Below are 18783 nucleotides of genomic sequence, written 5' to 3'. Positions count from 1 at the left end.
AAGTAAAATCTTGAATCATGTATACTGCTAACATGATACTGCAATACTGGTTAGAGTTTTGGTAATGGGAACTGTTTAGTAGTGTCAGTAGTAACAGGACAAGTACTGTCAGGATTAAATGTTACAACAAACCATAAAAAGTAATGTACGAACTAGTGGTAAGTTAATATATGAGTACAGTAGTAGCTGTATGCTGTCATCTTAATAGTATTACTATTAATTTGAAGTAATCGTAGTAGCATGACCGTGATGATGGTAAACAGTAACAGAAGCGGGACAACAGTACCACTTACAGCAGTAACTGCTGTATTAGTGTACTGAAGTTATATTTGCAGCAATAGCAGTTGAAGTACTGTTGTTAATTGAACACAACATACTGGTGTAAATAAGAGACGTAAGAGAAAATTAACTTTGCAGTTATAAAAGTTACAATAGTAGAAGATGAGCAGAAGCAGTACTGCCAGTAGAAACAGTATACTAGTAGTTGTAGTTGCAGCAGTGGTAGCAGTAAAAATGATTAATTACAGTAATGAAAGTAGAAAGAGGAGGAACAGCAGTAGAGATAGTTACAGTACTTTAGAAATTTAGTAGTATCAGTTACAAACACAATGGTAATACTACACAAATAGTACTGTAATAGTACAAGCAGAGCTGGTGCACTGGTGACAACTGGGGTCACATCAGTAGTAGCAGTAAAAGTATAATGAGTTGAAGCAGTAGTGTTAGTATAGGTTATAGTAGAAGCAGCAATAATAGTTACCGCAAGTTATTACTAGTAGTAATACTGGAAACAGCAACAACAGTAATAATGTAGTATCTTTAGCACAGTTTACTTCTCTGTTCACACTAATGATGAAGCACTGGAACATCTGAGCCGATGAAGTGGCTCCATCTTGTGTCACTAAGTTGTTACTGCAGAAAAAACTCAAACATGCAGTATTTCTTTGACATTACTTCCTGTTTCATTTCAGGTTTTTATTTAGGAAATGATTAAAGGTCATAAGAGATTTACAGTTTATGAACAGCAAAGTTGCTTTGCAAGCTCTACATCAGTAGGAGCCCAGGACTGAGATCCAGTGCTCTACATCGTATTTGAGACAAAGATGAAGTCCACAAAAACATGTAACAAAGAACAAACTGGAAGAAACATCAGGAGTTTCACTGCATTCAGTCTGTCGGTCACACGTTCAGCTGTTTACACACTGGAAATATTCACAAAAGTAACGTAAAAACAGAAAATCCCAAGACATTTTCATTGTACAGTGGTTAAAACTCGTGTGATACAATATGAAGAACCAAGTCATGTGCAGTAATTAACTCTGCACGATTATCTAATAGCAAAATCAGCCTGTGTGATTATTGAAGTGCAAAAAGCTGCACTTTACTGAGATAAAGCGACGACCTATTAAATAACTGCATCACCAGGGACAAACAAATATGAAACACCAAGGTTTGTATGACTGGTCTGTACTCATCACTGGTAGTTGTGATGGATACTTCCTGTCTTCTTGTTGTACGTGGACCAAAAATGTCCCTTTGTCCTTGGGCTAAAAGTGACACCACGTAGTGTTTGCTTCTTCAGTGTTATGTGAGATAAGCTTTTTGTGAATAGGTGCTGCTCTGCTCTGAATCCGCTCTGCTTTTTGAGCTCCACCTCGCTCAGCACCGCCCTTCAGCTAGTCGTCATTATGGAATTAAAATCAATGTGCGTGATACAAACCTTACTATCAAGAAAAAAACACTTACAATTGAATATCTCTGCACAGCCACCAGTGCTGTTCAGTGAGTTTATGTCACTTCCCCACATTAGGTGTCGGAGCACATTTGAAAACTGTTGCATACTTTGACTTTAAATTATTTAAAAACCATAAAACAATTAATTGCTTTTGGAGGTTTTATGCTAGTTTGTATGTTTTGTTTGTAGTATTGTCCACAATAATAATACTACAGATTTTTTTGACATAATCATGCAGCTGTAGCATATATAACATGATTGTACTTGTTCAAAACAACAAGAACAAAAAAAGTCAACTTCTATTTTTTTGGAGTTCTGCTTTCTGTCATTCTGCAGAATTTAGTGGTTTTGTCAGTTGCTTTGTACAAAATGATAATGAGATAATGATCAGCTATGCAAAACTGTCATGACACATCTGTGTTGTATGTCCAAACACACTTGTATAATCCACAGTCAACATGAAAACAAATGTCTTTTTGTTGAAAAAGTCTCATATTAAATGTAGGAATTTAGAATTTTCATTATAGATACATATTTACTAGTAAATCAACACCCAACCCCCAGGTCTGTTTACACGTGTTCTACACGTACTACGTGTACTTCTTCAGGCTCAGACTCAGCCACCTGAAATTTAGAAAACACCTTTAATTAGTTCCTGGTTTGGCTGAAAGTTTTCTCGGCCTTGAAACTGGATTCAATCTGACCTCACAAGGTGAAGCAGCAGGTGGAGGAGACTGCACGGGTTAAGAACTGGATCTATATCTTCTGAAACACACAGGAAAAGTACAAAACAGAGTCAATACAGGAGTAGTAGCACAGATACTGTACTACCAGCAGTAGTGGTAGTAAAAGAAAAGCCAAACTAAATCATGTAATACTGTATAGTCTGATGCAGCAGCAGGGACAGAAATAAGCATCATCAGGATCAGTAACAGTAGTAGAGTTAGTAGAAGAAGAACTGTAGGAGTAGTGAGAAGTATTAACAGTCATATCTTAAAGTTGCATTAGCAGTAACTGGTTAAAGCAGTGAGAGCAGCAGCAACATGTAGTAGCATCATGGTACAGGAACCAGTCAAACCACGAGTAGAGGCAGCAGAGGCAGCAGAGGCAGCAGAGGCAGCAGAGGTCTTACTGCTAGTAACTAGCATTGATACAGGGAACAGTGGTAGTAGGAATGTAAGAAGCAGTAGTTACAGTCGTAGCAGTATTAATACTCACAGTATCAGTACTGTCTGAGTATAAATAGAAGTTGTTTACCTTCGCTATCCTTAGACTCTTTGCGTTCTCATAGAGGACCGTCTCGTCTTTATAGCGCGACTTCTTCCTCTTCAAACTCAGCATGAGGCAAAGCAAACCTGCAGCAGAGCTTCAGCTGAGTTACTTCACTCTGAGCTTCATGTGATCAATGTTTGGCAGAAAATACGAATGATGGCTTCATTGATGAGGCAGAAGCCTCCATCACTGTCTCACAGTTGTTCCATTTACATTTGGGTAATTTTAATCATTACAACTTTCTACAGCATGTTGTACATCTCACTTCTGCTGAAGTTCCCATGAAGCAGGTTTTAGTAGCTATGGTGACCAGAAACACACCAAGGTTAAAAATAAGTTAGACTCACTGATTGTTACTAAGATAAGGAAGATGTTCAGGCCGAACGAGATGTATCTGATGAGGTCAGTGCTCCATGTTGAGCTGCCATTGTGAGCTACAGCGGTGCCATTGTGAGCTACAGCTACAAGTTCAATTCAATTCAATTCAACTTTATTTATATAGCGCCAATTCACAACAAAGTCATCTCAGGGCACTTTACAGAATAAAGTCAAGATTATAAAGATATATAAAGAGAACCCAACAATTCCCCCTGGAGCAAGCCATAGGCAACAGTGGAGAGGAAAAACTCCCTTTAACAAGTGGGAGAAGAAAAGTATCAAGCAAATACATAGAATCTAAACTCATTTTGCAAAACACAAAACTACATTTTCTAACTGCACAGATTTCAGTGAATGAGACAACACAGCAAAGTACAACTGTTCTTTTTCAGACATTACAGGTACCACGGGTCAATCTACAAAGTGTAGAGTGCTCATATATTTGTACTACAAGTCTGAGTAAAGGCTTCCATCCGCAAAAGTGACTGTGACATTGTTTCATATCTAAACAAGCACTAGTTTTTGCAAGATCAGTGACTATAGTCGACATGCAGTTTAGGGGGACTGCAGTGCTCCTGGTGTGATATTACTGGAGTACAACTTGTAGCCGTGTGTAGAATGTGACTTCTACACCAGTCAGGTGGAAAGTGATAAGTCGTGGTTCTTACCTGAGACCAGACTGAATGTGTCCACAAACTGAATGCTGCCATTTATCCTCCTGCCACAGAAGTACAGTCTGCAGTCCTCTGCTGTGATGTTGGTGATCAGGAGGCTGTTTCCAAAGGCTGAATATTTGGGTCTAAAAGTATAAACGTAGTACTGGGAACCAGAAGGATCATTACTGAAAGAGCGACCGATGGATCCACGAACCTGACTGTTGATCTCTGTAAACCAGTAAGTGTCTGAATTGTTCCATGAACAGTTCAGAGTGACGTTCTGACCCAGCTCCACTTTGACCTCTGTCACATTCTGGGCCTCTGCACAGACCAGAAACACCAGCAGGATCATCCAAAGCAGATCCATGATCAGGTTCAGTATCAGAAACTAGAGAGACTCTAAACCAGCACAGTTCTGATCTGATGCTGCTCCGTCTTCACACTGAGACAAGTTCTTCACTTCCTGTTACACAGAATGATGATGTCATATATAAAGTCTGACTAAATATACCACAAATACCAAACGTGCAACAGCCAGATGTTTACTTACAGTACACACAGTGCAGTCTTGAAGAAAAGTTGTGAGTTTGTTATTAGTGTCTGTCAGAAGCTCTGCTGGTGTCGAGTTGTGCTTTCAGACCAGTCCTGATCAGCAGCAGCCTCCAATCATAACAGTAATTTCAGTAATCTCGCAAACACGTTCACTTTCTCCAAGTATGGCTGATTCCACAGAACTCAGTAAGAAACCGTGTGACTCCACACTGTAACTTTCACTTCTGCCTTGTTGTGGTCCCACTTGTAGTCTGTTCCTTTGCTCGAGCTGTGTCTCTTGTTGTCCACATCTGTTCCTATCAATAGCTGAACTGAACTCTCTTCAACTATTCATTGGTTACTTGACAACTGGACAACAAACTTAAAAGGTGAACTATCAAAGTAATCATCAAAGCCAAATGATGTCACTAAAGTAACAGATGGATGGATAGGTGTGTTTGGGCAAAAGGGTCATGAGTAATCTAACAATAGTTTGGAAATCAAATGTGGGACGCAGAGCGATCCCAGCACTTGTGTAGACATCAGGTTTGAATTTCGTTTAGTCTGAGCTAAAGTGAATTTGACTGAAGTGACATCCTGAAGGGAACATGTGGAGACTGCGAGTGCAGCTCTGTGCAGCGTTCAACAAACAGAGGAAGAAGAGGAGGCTGCTAACACATTCCCGACGCATTACTGTGCGTGTGTGTGACAGCTCCATCTGGGAGATGTTAGACGGCTATTAGTATGCCACGGGTTCGTGCACACACAGACACACACAGAAAAACACACACATCGTCATCTGTGTTATTCCACTTGTGTGCTCCGGCAATCACAGGGAGAGGAAAAAGAGAGGCGAGGGAGAGATGAGAGAGGGTGGAGGAGGAAATGGAGAGGTGGGGAACTGATGACAGCAAACAGCAGAGAGAGAGAGATTTCATCAGCAGCAGCAGCAGCAGCAGCAGCAGGAGGAGGAACGTTCACTTTCTGCTTCTCAGCTTTGAATCCACAGCTCTGTCTTTGGAATAAAAGCTCTCCTAAAAAAAAAATCTGTCATGGTAACACAGAAAAAGACAAAACTGGCTAAAGGAAAAATGATGGGATGAAAGAGAGAAAACAAAAAAGGGAAAGGACATGATTAACACAGGCCCAGGACGCACAGATCATCAACATCATATACTGGGCCAAAGCTTCTGTAGAGAATCACCACAGAGACACAACAGAAAACAACAAAAAGCGTTTGCTTCTTTTGCAGTAAACCTTTTACTTTGGGTGTGTCGTTATTCAGCTTCTGTCTTTAAAGAGCTGCTAGTTCCACAATAATTTGCACTTTGTTTCTGAGTTGGATTCATTTGTATTTGATTGACTAAAGTTATTGGTTTTACCTCTCTGGCCGTCCTTCCTCACCAACGCGTTGTCACACCAGCCTCCGTTGACCTGTGACATGTCCCTGACCGCAGAGTTGTCCATTCTGAACCGCCTGTCAACCTCTGTTGACCTTTGGCTGGAAGGCAGCCATTGGCTGGGTTTGTTGAGTCGAAGGCCATTGAGCTTGATGCAAACCTTCAACTTCCTCACATCAAAACTGGCTGAGTCTGGAACAGATAAGAGGCCGTGATGAGAATAAAAGAACAAACTGTCTAAACTCTGTATGATGTAATGAGAGCGTAGGAGGACCCAGTGTGGAGCCCTGTGGAGTGCAGAGAAACGTTCAAGCCACTTCACTTCAACTTTTACAAATCTGAAAAAAGTACCCTACATCAGATACAGCAGGCCCCAAAATGAGAGATGTTTATTTAAGTCAACAAGCTAAATACTTTCTGAATTCATACCATCTGTTAACTTTGATTTTTTGTGAGGGTTGTGAGACGCAACTGCTCTCGTTCTTCTTCTCCTCCCGTAGATCTCCTTCTTCCCGGTCTTCATTATTCTTCTCTTCTTCTGTAGAGTGGTCATTCTTCTCTTGGAGGATGGGGACATTGTCAGAGTGCTGGCAAAGTGGCAGGATGGGAAGGTGACTCTGAGGACAGGGCAGCTGAAAACCTACATGGTCAAAGACGTAAATTAATTACATTCTTCATTTAATTGCACCACAAATTATAATCTGGCTGCAGCAACCAAAGAGCCTGTGTATATACAACCGGTGTGCAAGGCCTTTAAACAAATCATCTGCACAAATCCTAAAGTTGCACACGTCTGTTTTAACATCTTTACATTAAAAAAAAAGAAAAAGGAAAAAAAGATTAAAAACATTCAGTTCTTGTCTCCACAAAAAGATAACACAGACCCGTCCAAATCATTTGTATAGCTACATTCTTTACATGAAACGCACATTTCTGCAAACCTGCAACCTTTATTCCACATGGTGTGTCTTCTTCTATGTTTTTAATGGGGACATGTCTCTGACACGTCTCATTAACAAAAATCTCAGACCATACATTCATTTGCAGTCCTTTCCTGGACACTGACCCTAACCTAATCTTCTTCTTCTTTTCCTTTCGGCTGCTCCCTTTCAGGGGTCGCCACAGCGAATCATGTGCCTCCATCTAACTCTTTCCTCTGCATCCTCTTCACTCACACCAACTAACTTCATGTCCTCCCTCACTACATCCATAAATCTCCTCTTTGGTCTTCCTCTAGACCTCCTGCCTGGCAGCTCCAACCTCAGCATCCTTCTACCGATATATTCACAGTTTCTCCTCTGAACATGTCCAAACCACCTCAATCTGGCCTCTCTGACTTTATCTCCTAAACATCTAACATGAGCTGTCCCTCTGATGTACTCATTCCTGATCCTGTCCATCCTCGTCACTCCCAAAGAGAACCTCAACATCTTAAGCTCTGCTACCTCCAGCTCTGCCTCCTGTCTTTTCTTCAGTGCAACAGTCTCTAAGCCGAACAACATTGCTGGTCTCACCACCGTCTTGAACACCTTTCCTTTCATTCTCGCTGATACTCTTTTATCACACAACACACCTGACACTTTTCTCCACCCGTTCCAACCTGCCTGCACTCGCCTCTTCACCTCTTTTCCACACTCACCGTTGCTCTGAACCGTTGACCCTAAGTACTTAAAGTCCTGCACCTTCTTCACCTCTGCTCCCTGTAACCTCACCGTTCCACCTGGGTCCCTCTCATTCACACACATGTATTCTGTCTTGCTGCGGCTAAGCTTCATTCCTCTGTTTTCCAGAGCAGACCTCCACTTCTCTAGATTTTCCTCCACCTGCTCCCTGCTCTCACTACAAATAACAATGTCATCTGCAAACATCATAGTCCAGGGAGATTCTTGTCTAACCTCATCTGTCAGTCTGTCCATCACCAGAGCAAACAAGAAGGGGCTCAAAGCCGATCCTTGATGCAGACCCACCTCCACCTTGAACTCCTCTGTCACACCTACAGCACACCTCACCACTGTCTTACAGCTCTCATACATGTCCTGCACCACTCTAACATACTTCTCTGCCACTCCAGACGTCCTCATACAATACCACAGCTCCTCTCTCGGCACCCTGTCATACACTTTCTCTAAATCTACAAAGACACAATGCAACTCCCTATGACCCTCTCTGTACTTCTCCATCAGCATCCTCAAAGCAAATACTGCATCTGTTGGACTCTTTCTAGGCATGAAACCATATTGCTGCTCACAAATGTTCACCTCTGCCCTTAGCCGAGCTTCCACTACTCTTTCCCACAACTTCATTGTGTGACTCATCAGCTTTATTCCTCTGTAGTTGCCACAGCTCTGCACATCTCCCTTGTTCTTAAAAATTGGTACCAGTACACTTTTCCTCCAGTCCTCAGCATCCTCTCACTCTCCAAGATCTTGTTAAACAAACTAGTCAAAAACTCTACTGCCACCTCTCCTAGACACTTCCATACCTCCACAGGTATGTCATCAGGACCAACTGCCTTTCCACTCTTCATCCTCTTCAATGTCCTCCTCACTTCACTCTTACTAATCTTTGCTACTTCCTGCTTCACAACAGTCACCTCTTCTACTCTTCGTTCCCTTTCATTTTCCTCGTTCATCAACTCTTCAAAGTTCTCCTTCCATCTTCCCATCACACTACTGGCACCTGTCAATACATTTCCATCCTTATCTTTAATCACCCTAACCTGCTGCACATCCTTTCCATCTCTATCTCTTTGTCTGGCCAACCTGTACAAATCCACCTCTCCCTCTTTAGTGTCCAACCTAGCATACAAGTCCTCATATGCTCTTTGTTTGGCCTTTGCCACCTCTATCTTCACCTTACGCTGTATCTCCCTGTACTCCTGTCTACTCTCTTCAGTCCTCTCAGTGTCCCACTTCTTCTTAGCTAACCTCTTTCTCTGTATACACTCCTGAACTGCCTCGTTCCACCACCAAGTCTCCTTGTCCGCTTTCCTCTTTCCAGATGACACATCGAGTACCCTCCTACCTGTCTCCCTGATCAAATTAGCTGTAGTAGTCCAGTCATCTGGAAGCACCTCCAAACCACCCAGAGTCTGTCTCAGCTCCTCCCTGAAAACTAAACGACATTCTTCCTTTTTCAACTTCCACCACTTCGTCCTCTGCTCTGCCTTAGTCCTCCTTATCTTCCTCACCACCAGCATCATTTTGCACACCACCATCCTGTGTTGTCTGGCTACACTCTCCCCTACCAATGCTTTACAGTCACTGATCTCTTTCAGATTACAACGTCTACATAAGATGTAGTCTACCTGAGTGCTTCTCCCTCCGCTCTTGTACGTCACCCTATGTTCCTGCCTCTTCTGAAAGAAAGTGTTTACTACAGCCATTTCCATTCTCTTTGCAAAGTCAACCACCATCTGACCTTCTGCGTTCCTGTCCTGAACACCAAACCTGCCCATAACAGTCTCATCACCTCTGTTCCCTTCACCTACATGCCCATTGAAATCTGCACCAATGACAACTCTCTCACCTCTGGGGATGCTCTGCATCACTTCATCTAACTCACTCCAGAATTTCTCCTTCTCTTCTAACTCACATCCTACCTGTGGGGCATAACCACTCACAACATTGAACATCACCCCTTCAACTTCCAGCTTCAGGCTCATCAACCTGTCGGATACTCTTTTCACCTCTAGAACATTCCTCACAAAATCCTCTTTCAATATAACTCCTACTCCATTTCTCTTCCTATCTGACCCATGGTAAAACAACTTGAACCCTGCTCCTAAGCTTCTAGCCTTGCTACCTTTCCACCTGGTCTCCTGGACACACAGTATGTCCACCTTCCTTATCTGCATCATGTCGATCAACTCCCTAGCCTTCCCTGTCATAGTACCAACATTCAAAGTCCCTACTGTCAGTCCTATGTTCTTAGCTTTCCTCTTCTCTCTCTGCCTACGAACACACCTTCCTCCTCTTCTTCTTCGTCTTCGACCAACAGTAGTCCAATTTCCACCGGTACCCTGTAGGTCAACAGCACCGGTGGCGGTCGTTGTTAACCCGGGCCCCGACCGATCCGGTATGGAAGCCTTTGTCACGATTCGCATGTTTGATTTGGCATGTGTTTTACGTCGGATGCCCTTCCTGCCACAACCCTCTGCATTTATCCAGACTTGGGACTGGCACAAGAAGACACTGGCTTGTGCCCCCTTGCGGTTGCATTACTGACCCTAACCTAATGAAGATTTCCTTTTGTTCCTATAAGGACGTCGACTTCTTATAATGTCCCCAGAGTGTAAAGTAAAAATGCAATTGACTCGCCTCTTTAGCTGCAGGATTTGAAGAACAGTTGTGATGAGGAGGTTTTGCTTTATAAGTATTGGAGAGTGAGCCTATTGACTGCTGCTCTGCAGTCTGGTTCTGAGTGAGGCATTTTGAAGACTGTGACTCTTCTTCTTGGATGTGTTTACAATCACTGTTGCCGTGCTTGGAGGAATTTTCTTTTCTGGTAGGTAGAGAGCTGTCCTTGTTACTGAGCAACTCATCATCCCCCTCATCATGTACCAGGTCAATACAAACTACATCATCTTTGGAGGAATTCAGACCTTTAGCAAAAGACTTTCTGGGCTTCTCTTTTTCATTGTCAGTCTTATGTGAACAGTTGGCACTCCGCCTCTCCTGGTTCTTGTACATTTTATCCTGGGTCTTAGACCTGTTCTCAATTTGGGCTTTTGTGTCAAAACCTGGGTAGGATGACATGGCTGTTGGGGCCATCTCTTTGGAATTCTGACATGGGGGCACACCATAGGAAATGCCATGTTTCTGTGCAATGTGAGAAGAATAAAAGCTGTTGCTGCCAAGCAAGACTGGGTGGGGGAATACTGGTCCTTTGCCTGGTATGGGCATACGCTGCAGAGACATGTTCTCTGCAACGGAGTATGGGATGTAGCGATTGGTGTAACCTAGGCCTGGAGGAAGGTAGGAGTCACTAAAGATTTGGCTGGAGGTGTTTCCTTTTTCCATGTAATGAGGTTGGATATCTTGAGTGTCTGGCTTAGGAGGAGTTACATTCTGTTTCCCAAACCATATTTGAGTTTCTCCTTTGGTGTCTGGAGGACGTTTCTCAGAAATAGTAGCTTTAGATTTTGGAGAAGAGGATGACGCAGATGTTCTTCCACTTGTGTTAACATTAGAAATACTCTTCACCTCTGTTCTGGGGTCAGGTGAACTTTGACCCTGTGGTTGATGAGGAACATCGTCTATATTTTTCACAATTTGGGTGTGTCTGGCGTGGTCAGAGCTGACAGCAGAGGAAGGATCTGGAACCATCCATGTGGATGGCATAGTGCTGATCATTTCAGGACAATCAGGAGTCTTTGCTGACATGCTAACAGGAGGGGGTAGACCCTCTTTTATGTGCTGGTCCTGACTGGGTAGCAACCCAGGATGAGATGATAAATATCCAAACTTGGCCAGGCCCTCTAGTTTTGATGGAAACCCATTTGGGAATCCTTCTAACTCTTTGGCAGACAGATCCAAAGGTTTTTCTCCAGGGTTTTTGGCGGGTTTTTGAGGTACAGCTTTATCCAGCGATGTGTTCTCTGCATTAATGCAGTCTGAGGTGGTGTCTTTGGTTTTGTTGCTGCTTCGATGCATGTGAGAGCAGTGCTTAGAGCTCAGGCTGCTCAAGTGAAAGGGGTGAGACATTGGAAGTGAGGTTGAGGATACGGAAGTGCTTCTGTGAAGGGACTTCTGGAGGTCTGTAGTGGTGTTGCTGAGAGGTTGGGGTGAGGGAACTGAGCATGAAGTATGGCTAACTGAAGGTGTTTCTAAGGCAGCAGTGCTAGCTGAACTCTTAGCAGGGCCACTGCTACTTCCACAACCACTGCTGCTATGAGGGTTCTTGGTGGAAGTGGGCTGACTGGGCTTAGCACCACTGCTACTGCTGCCAGTTTGTCGCTCAGTATGGTGAGAAGCAGCTTGAGGCTGGGATTGCTGATGAAGTTGTGGACTGGTGCTAAAGGCAGAGGGTTCCTGGTGTACCTGAGGACTTAGGCCACGCAAGACCTTATCCTGGCAGTGGGAAAGGGATGAAAGAACAGCAGGAGCTTGAGTGGCAGCAGGGATCCTGATTGGAGGGCCTAACGGGGAGGAGATATGCGCAGGGCCATAAAGAGGCAGATAGAAAAGTCTGTCTTCCCCCGGTGTGCCGCTTCCGGCCCCAGCAGCACATAGTGATTGATATGCCAGCTGCTGGTGGAGGAAAGGAGATGGCTGGGACAGGAATGAGGCCTTGTATGCCATGTCCAAGAAGGGGTACATTGCTGCATCTGCGTAAGGGCTGATCCAGGGCAATGTCAGGAAACTACCAGCACCATTCAGCCCCAGTTCTGACTGCTTGTCATTTGGTAGAACTCGGCGGTCCAAAGCCAGGCCTTCAGCTCCTGCGGCAGGAACAACCAGGGGTTTCTGCAGCCCTGACGGTTGGCTCTTATACAGTCCAACATACCCATTTGTGGATTTCTGGCCATCCTGCAGGCTTACATCTGGTTTGTACAGGCGATTGTAGCCTAGTGGGAGAGGAGTGCCAGGCTCCTGGGGCTTTTCAGTAGAGACAGGATGAATGCCATGATAGAAAATTCCTCCATGGGGGCGGAGGTTTTCCCCCACCAGAGCAGTGCGTTCGATATTGAGGGCAGCTAGTGGGTTCATCATAAAAGCTGTGCTGGCCTCCACCTGTAAGATGCAGAGGGGAGACCAAGTAAGTAATAATCATACTAAGAGACAAAACATACTTGCTCTTTCATAACATCAAGATGATGGCTTTATGTTTTTAGAGTTTAAAAATGACTAAAATGTTATTTTTCACATTTTACTATTTGTCAGAAAACCTAACCAAGTCCCAAATAGCACAACTCTTTTGGGACTGAACATCCAACAATGCTAAATATTAAATAGCTCTTTTGTTATCGATTTAATCAGGATGATTTTTCCCACATTGTTAAGAGCCACATGGTCAAATTTGACTTTCAAGGACGAACAAGAATGAAGGGAGGAAAGGGTATTTTGTCCATTTAGAGAATCTGCACTATGAGACATGAACACTGTGATTTCATTTTTCCTTTCATGCAGAAAAATAAGAGCAGTCTTTTATTTATTTATTTATTCATTTATTTCGTATTCCTGGATGACACACGATGCCCGGAGCTGCACTTTCACTCTCTCTTGACAGAAGCAGGAAACAGAGAAAGAGATGAAAAAAGAGGGGAGGAAAAGGTGAGTGAGCACAGGAAACAAAAACACACAAAAAGAGAGTGAAGGGGGGAAGAAGAACAAGATAAGCCAAGAGAGAGCAAGAGACAAAAGGAAACGTGGAGGCAAAAGAGGGAGAAAGTAGAGGGAACAATATTGGAGGAGAAAAATACAGCCTAATTGAATTTCCTGTCACACGGCGATATGAACCATCTCTGATTGGCCATCAGCCGCGGGGCCATTAGGAAATTATCCAGACAGCTGGGTGGCTGCCTGAGATGTGGAGGAAGCAGAGGAAACATTCACTCACTCTGTTTTTCAGGTCACCAAAAAAATGTTAAATCCCAGTTTGAGGGTAAAAAGAAAGCAGCAAAGAATATTTCTGCACATAAATGAGGCCAAACATTGGTTCATTTCTATCATTTCTTTAAGTATAGGTTGTGCTGGAGTATTATACGTCTAGACGTGGTTTGACTCCACATTCAGCAACAAAACCTAAATCTAAATTTGTTTTATGGCAAAATGAGATTGTGAGCCAGGACATTTCATGATACGTTTGTCATTTGCAGTGATATTTTGTGACATTTCTGATCACAAAATTTCTCACCATTTCATAACATAACAAAATATGACAAGGAATTTGGAGATGGGTTATTCTGTTTTATCTTGATGGTGACAATTTCAAGATGAGAAGTTTCAAGTTTTGTCTCGTGTCAAAAGGAGACATTTGGATTTTATGGTGAGAAATTTCCTTGTGACTTATTTTGAGAGATTTCATGGTGAGAAGATAAAGAATTTCATGACTAAAATGTTCACTGATTTGCACAGGATATTTAAAATGGATTTCACATAAAGCTTTTGTATTTATCGCCTTAAGTTGGGGATACTGCTGGAAATTGAGAATTTTACCAAATTAAAAACAATTTCATGCAGCATATTTTGTAAGTAGATTTTTTTCTCTCATCACATAAGACAGGAGATTTTAAGAAGAGATGTGTTGTACTGTCTTTGATGACAAGATGAGTTTAGTGACAGGAGCTGGGTAATTTCATAATGTTAACACCTGTCCATTTTAGTTCAGCTGTTTCTTTGATGTTTATGACAAAATACTGATGTTGGCTGTTTCTAAATGAAATTACATACAAACATACAGTTTTTTATCAACTAATGCAGAAGGTGGTAGCAGAGCTACAACGTCTGACACGTAACAGTTGGACATAGTTGCAGTGTTGGTAAGTGGTGAAACCCATAGCAGAGGAACATAAACTTGATGTTTAACATTACCATGCTGTGAGCCTGCGGTCTGTCTCGCGGACGCCGCTCAGCCTGCCATGTCTGCAAGCAGAGAGAAAAGCCACATGAAAAGGAACCTGCAGAATGAAACCATTGCTGAGGTTAATGCACAGCAACACGTCTCACTCCTTGTCACAATGCTGACAAGAACATATATATATTACCTATATCTATCTGTCTATGGAGATCTATCTGCATCTATATAGATATATAGATATGTATGTGGATTTTCTTCAATGAGCTTAGAGAATATATGCTGAGTTTTTTTTAAGTTTTCTAAATATTACTGAAAAATGCTGGTGTGATAAAGCTTTAAAATACAGAGAAATGTATGTTTTTTTCATATATATTCACATCAGTGACTGGATGTCAAGGTCTAAAATCATTTGGCAGGGGGCCTAACATAGATCCTTGAGCTACACCCAATCTACAGTACACTTCAAAGATCTGAACAGAGCATCATAAACATCCAACACCAACTCTAGATGTGAATTAATATGTAGCTGTTTTGGAATTTCAATAAAAACCAATGGTGTGTGACTTGTCATTCAGCTGCACTCACACAAAAACACCCATAGAGAGAGAGACGTCAGGTGACACACACACACACACACACACACGGCTCTGTGTCTGCAGGGATGTTACGAGACTCGACATCTGTGTGTGTTTTATCGCCGAGCCGAAGGACTGATAAGGCACGTTGCCTCGTTTCCAGAGGAACTCATAATCCAGCAGAGAGAGAAAATGTTGCAGCGCTGCTCCACACACACACACACACACACACACACACACACACACACACACACACACACAGTAATTGATGGCTGTTAGGGAGCTGGGATTTCAATAACAGCTCTTATCTCCAGACTATTGAAGGACAGCTGTGTGTGTGTGTGTGTGTGTGTGTGTGTGTGTGTGTGTGTGTGTGTGTGTGTGTCATCCATGCCGATCCATCAAACCACCCTCCCAGACACGATGGTCATCCTATAGTTGTGAGGACATTCATTCTCAACCTAAACCTGATCCTAGTCTTAAAGGACTCGTTCAGTTTTTCAAGCGTGTCTTACATCAACAGTCAGGTTCCGAAACGGTGACAAGTCGGCTTTATGTTTTTAGAACTGGCAGCCAAGACACTCTCCTGACATTTAAGACATTTTATCGGCTGCCCTTTGAGGTAATAAATCAGCGGCTGTGTGCGTCTGAGCCACAGGAAAAAACCCAGACACCGAGTTTACTTTCACCGACAGAAGCCTGCCCACAGAATTTCTACCTATAAACTACTGATCAATACTGATCAAAGTTGTTCTGTCCAGCTAAGAAACGGGGTCATTTCTGCTTCTGAGCACCGATTGGTTTCTGGGCAATGAATCCCGTAATATTCACACATAGTAGTTTCATGGTGACTTCACTTTTATCTTAATAGAGGAATCCATCAGTTCCAGGGGGCTGGACCCAGTCTGGACCATGCAGAGCCTCTGTGATCCAGCAGTGCTATCAGCCACTGAGGCCAATCTGAGCTGTAATTTTCTGGACTCCTTCATTACGTTTCCTGCCCTCTGCTCGGTTTTGTTTTCATTTTAAGAGATGAGAGGTGGAGATGAAACTTTAATGATCCCTGCAGGGAAACATCAGGAAAACACTGGTTTACTTAACCTGGATTTAGCAGGAACTGCACCGCTGATCGCTGGCAAATCTGTCTTAAGGAGGCAGAGCAGAGACACAGTGTTTACACCAAGTCCAGAGGAAACGAGATCCCTTAGAAAATGCTACAAATATCATTAACCTCCACGATTTAACCCAAAATGACCCCCCTGCCAAAAAGACACACCCACAAAGATACTCAACATAGCTACGGAGAGACAGGACCCGGACCTACAAAGAGACAAAGCAGGACCACAAAGACACGGAGACGCTAAACACAATTACAAAGAGCAATACTCAGAAAAAAAGACAAAATTAGAGACTGAAAATTCAAAACAATTCTAAAACTTTGCAACCACAGAGACACAAAGACCAAAGAGAAAGATACAAAGCTACAAAGAGGTTCAGGCCTTGAGTTAGAGGAAAACATATGAAAGTGGCCCAGATCCTGTTTGAGAAAGTCACTTGAGGCCAAATATTTCAAATTTAGAAAGACACAAGATGGAAGCAGTGTGACGCAAAGTGACTACACCAGCACAGGTGTTTGTAGTGTCTCTTTCAGGGTAGGGACACATATTAAAGGGGTGGGGGCCTTCCTATGATCAGGGACCATTTCTTTTAAAATGTCTCAAAACACAATGCTGCCAGGCTCTGTCCAGATGCATTATGGGAGGTGTGGGGTCAGTTCTCTTTCAATTTCACTTTTGAAGAGCCAATTTGCTAAGTTTAGAAGACATCACTGCCCTGTCGTGTTCACGGTAACTTGGAGACAAAGTGGCTCTTAAAGCCCAAATGAAGAAATCGTGCTGTGAGGGATCTAGTCCCAGCTTTGGACGTGGGACGACTTGCTGCTTTTCTCCGTTTGGGGGTTTGGGGAACAAAAGAAAAGAGCTGGAGATGCCACCTGATTTCCCCGTGGCACCATATCACTGAACAGTTTGTGTCACATCCTAAATCTAACAGTGATGTAGAAGTTGAATGGAAACATCTGTACAAACATGTGTACAAAGCTAAGAAGGACTGGACCACAGCTACCAAGGACAGCATCTGAACGTGGGGGGGGACACTGTCCAGAGGAATATTGTAGACATATTAAACCATGAACTGCCTCTAGGAATGAGCACACAATTTAACAGTACACAATTTCTGCAGGAAACAAAGTACTTGTACACTGAAACTCACCTTCTCTCTCCTTCTGTGAAGTTGAAACCAGTCTTTTATTGTTTATTTAATATCCATCCGGTAGAAACAGGTGGAATCACAGACATGAATTCTCCTCCCCTCGCGTCAAAGTTAAGAAATCCATCCTGATTGATCGGGCACGGGCACACTCACTGTGGGAGTGGTCTCCCCCCAGATTAAACCCAGGTAAAGGTGTTTATGAAGAACTTCTATTGCGAGAGCCCCGCTGCGACATGCTGCGCGCGCACGCGTTCACGGGCACGCACAGGTCAAAAACAAGGTGTCCTGAGCTGTGCACAAGATCACAGTGACCAACAAAGAGCGAAATACGAGCCGCACAAGCCGCACACGCACGCGCAGTCCAGTATCGGGCTGAACTCTCAGCGTGTGCGTGTGTGCGTGTGTGTTTTCCCTCCGTGAGGTCCCGGCAGGAAGCAGCAGCAGCTGGATCTGATCCAAACAATTTGAGCCGGAAAATGAGAAAAACTACATGTAAAACGTGAAATATTCCTCCAGGAGCGGAAATATTCCTGTTATTCCACGTTTCTTTTCTTTTCTTCCCGGTCCCGTCGTCCGTCCGTCCGTCTGCAGGCTTTTCTCCCACTCCTCCTCCTCCTCCTCTTCCTCACGGTCACTGCCTCCCTCCCTCTCTCCTTCTCTCTCTCTCTCCCCGCTTCTCCAGCGTCAAGGTTCCCAAAATAAAATGCGCCGTTTCCTGCGCAGACTTTCAAAACAAGAGCAACCAATCGCACAGAAGCAAAATGTACGTTTTGTTTTGAAATTGGTTTTTGCAAATTCATCACAAAGAGACAGCAAAGACACGCGTTATATCCCCAAACACCCCCCCACCCACACACAGACACACAAACGAGAAATAAACATTAAACAACCACAAAGACATTTAGGCTCAACTAAATACTTTAATAATTTAAAGATCGCAGAGAATCAATTAGACTTTAGAATGAATCTGTTATTTTCTTTTAAGAAACAGGAAAAAACATGCCTGAGATATTGCATTCAGAAGAATGGGCAGACATGAGGCCACAGTGACCTTCACTTTTGACCTTTGACCCCCCCAATCAAATGAGTTAATTCTTGAGATGATTGGGTGTAAGGGGCAGATCTGAAGTCACAGTAACTGTGACCTTTGACCCTTTACACTCTAATCAGTTCATGCTTATTCCGGGTGGATGTTTGCGTCAAATTTAGTGTTTCAACATATGGACAAATGGACAGTTGGATGGACGGACAACACAAAAACATAATGGCTCTGACTAAGTGCTGTCAGCTTGAAGGCAGAATAAAAACACAAAGTACGAAAACCATTACAAACACACACAGAGTGAATTAAAACAAAACATTATTTGCTTTTTTTTAATTAAATCCAAAGACACATTTTAAAATAATGTATAAATACTTTATACTACAAATACTACAAATGGAGA

The 18783-nt window shown here is 43.0% G+C and overlaps 1 protein-coding gene across 10 annotated transcripts; it reads right to left on the bottom strand.

Annotated features, from left to right (window-relative positions):
- Window positions 1-939: 939 nt before the first annotated feature.
- LOC137125492 (BCL-6 corepressor-like) lies at window positions 940-17979 on the bottom strand. Of its 10 annotated transcripts, XM_067501065.1 has the most exons (10): window positions 17339-17979; window positions 14507-14557; window positions 10292-12706; window positions 6402-6612; window positions 5955-6164; window positions 4592-5652; window positions 3355-4504; window positions 2993-3090; window positions 2440-2497; window positions 940-2359 (listed from the first exon to the last, which is right to left on the bottom strand). In XM_067501065.1, exons 2-6 carry the CDS (start codon window positions 14507-14509, stop codon window positions 5564-5566), a joined length of 2928 nt encoding a protein of 975 aa, XP_067357166.1. In that variant the 5' UTR covers window positions 14510-14557; window positions 17339-17979; the 3' UTR covers window positions 940-2359; window positions 2440-2497; window positions 2993-3090; window positions 3355-4504; window positions 4592-5563. The 10 variants fall into 10 exon arrangements, with proteins under 10 accessions (XP_067357166.1, XP_067357163.1, XP_067357160.1 ...); XM_067501062.1 differs by having other exon boundaries at window positions 2440-2500; window positions 2993-4504; XM_067501059.1 differs by having other exon boundaries at window positions 940-2500.
- Window positions 17980-18783: the final 804 nt, after the last annotated feature.

The sequence above is a fragment of the Channa argus genome, chromosome 4 (assembly GCF_033026475.1).
Source record: "Channa argus isolate prfri chromosome 4, Channa argus male v1.0, whole genome shotgun sequence".
Lineage (NCBI taxonomy): Eukaryota > Metazoa > Chordata > Actinopteri > Anabantiformes > Channidae > Channa > Channa argus.
Note: the sequence above shows the minus strand (reverse complement) of the source record. Positions and strands in the feature narration are given on the sequence as shown.

What these genes read in the sequence shown, in the direction of transcription:
- LOC137125492 (XM_067501061.1), bottom strand. An exon ending in CAAATCCTGCAGCTAAAGAG is followed by an intron (nt 6,613 to 10,291) that starts GCGAGTCAATTG and finishes TTGACCATGTAG; the next exon opens with GTTTTCAGCTGCCCTGTCCT. An exon ending in AAAATCAAAGTTAACAGATG is followed by an intron (nt 6,165 to 6,401) that starts GTATGAATTCAG and finishes TATCTGTTCCAG; the next exon opens with ACTCAGCCAGTTTTGATGTG.